The sequence below is a fragment of the Trachymyrmex septentrionalis genome, unplaced genomic scaffold (genome assembly GCF_001594115.1).
Source record: "Trachymyrmex septentrionalis isolate Tsep2-gDNA-1 unplaced genomic scaffold, Tsep1.0 scaffold25, whole genome shotgun sequence".
NCBI lineage: Eukaryota > Metazoa > Arthropoda > Insecta > Hymenoptera > Formicidae > Trachymyrmex > Trachymyrmex septentrionalis.
In genome coordinates, this window is record NW_017305408.1 from 2,049,038 (window position 1) to 2,051,092 (window position 2,055).

A 2,055-nucleotide genomic window follows, 5' to 3' on the forward strand; every position below is an offset into this window, starting at 1 on the left:
TGGCTTCAGCAGCATTTTTCTTCAGATGAAACGCGAAGTGGATGGAAAATCGAATATGCTCTTTTGTAATTGCCATCGTGAACACTACTGATTTTTGAGGTTATGTGCATCAAACGCCAAACCGTATCGCATTTCAGGAGGTTAAATGTTACTGTTTTAAAACCCCAAAAGGGCGGGAAGATATATAAAATTTAAATTGTTATTTCGGTTGTATCAAATCTAAAGCTCAGAACTTTTTTGTACACCTAATATATCTCTACTGGCATTTAATTGTATACGAAAGTGTCATTATGTGTAAAGAAGATTAATAAGAAATTAATGCACTAATCAAGACAATGAAATAATTAATAAAATTCGAAATGATCTGAAAAAATTATTCGTTAAAGAAAAAATTTTTTTTCATCTTCGAATCGACATTTGCAAATGTTGAAATCATTGGTAACTACAGAGCATTAAAATCACTAATTTATCATTCGGTATATGACGAATAATTTTTTCTAATTTTTTACGTAAATGATAGTTAATCAAAGACTCTCCCTGCACGACACGCAATTCTTATTTGGTATGCGCTCGTGCGAGTCGTATGCATATGAGATGTTAAAGAGCAATCTTTAATATTCGATGTTAAAATCACGCACTCGTGAACAGCACGAAATCTTCGTAGACCGCGCACGCGATATTATTAAATTATTATGTCTGGTAATTCAATTCTAATAATAAAGCCATGACGAATCTTTCAAGATTTAAATTGGAATTTATTAATTTTCTTTAATTTCTTAAATTTTCTAAGGCAAAGTGTTCAATTTTATAAAAGCAAATTCCTTTTGCGTTTGCTTCTAATTTACGGGGCACATTTTCCGAGCACTCCTAGAGCTCCGTGCATCCTATAATTGATTCTTACATCATCGATGAATAAGTACTGCATCATCGTCTGATAAAATTAACGAAGCGCGAACAATATCCTCTCAGACGGAAACGACGCATCTCGTAAGAATAACTAGTCCGTCATATATTTCGTTAACGTTGCATCGTTAATTAGAATATAACGAAGGATCTACCTGACTTTGCTCCCATGCAGCTGCATTCCAATCGTTGTGCTCGATACCAACCGCAGGTTTTTGTGGTCTGGGCCGTCTCTGAGATGGAGGCAGCAAATTATTCTCGCGCTCCCATTTCTGTAATAAAGATATTCGCTTGAATAAATATAATAGAGAATTATATTAAATAAATATATACGTATGTATATGATATTCTAGTATATAATAATTTATGAAACTAAAGTAATAAAACAATAATAATTATTTAACGAATAAACAGATCAAATTCATCATTATTATATATTAAAAAGTTTTTGAAGACAGAATTCTTATATTACTATCAAAATAACAGAGATTAATAATTAAGGCTCAATTGAATAAAACGCAAATTAAAATAAAGAAAAAGCTACGAGGCAAAGCTAGTTGCTAATGTTTAACGAATCTTATATTACATCAAGTACAAACTAATAAACAAAATAATTATACAGAACACTCGCAAGCTGGTTGCTAGAATATAAAATCTTTATGCATTATTTCATCATGTTTGAATTTTTTTACATAATTCTTTTGATTGTCCAATAAAAATATTTTTTTAGATCTATATCTAGATCAATTTAGATATTTCAGTAATCATTCTTTCCGTGCAACATGCAACTACCATATTGTATCGATTTTATATTGCAGCACATTAGCACTGCTGCGGTGTATAACGTTTGTTCCAATGTCTCTTGGTTCAAAGTATGTATATACCATTCATATAACTAAGGGTGATTGCGTGCATAAATGTGAATTTTACGTATCGATTGCAAAGATCACGATGTGAAAGTGAGATAAGAATCGCGTAACATCACGCTCGGTAAACTTGTGTGCGCAAATGTAGGATATAGAGTATTCATTAAATAATCCATCGTTACGGGAAAATGCGGTCGGTCGGTCGGTCGGTCGGTCGGTCGAAGACACCCCGTCTAAAAGCGTACAAATTACCGCAACCGATTGCTGCGTTATAGTTCTGCTCAAC

At 32.7% G+C, this 2,055-nt stretch overlaps 1 protein-coding gene across 1 annotated transcript in view; it reads right to left on the reverse strand.

Annotated features, from left to right (window-relative positions):
• Nucleotides 1–2,055, reverse strand: part of LOC108749017 — an 8,977-nt gene that overhangs the window by 2,929 nt on the left and 3,993 nt on the right. Inside the window, exon 4 of the mRNA XM_018487505.1 lies at nt 1,059–1,175. Within this exon, the coding sequence (XP_018343007.1) occupies nt 1,059–1,175 (117 nt within the window). The remainder of the gene's footprint in view (nt 1–1,058; nt 1,176–2,055) is intronic.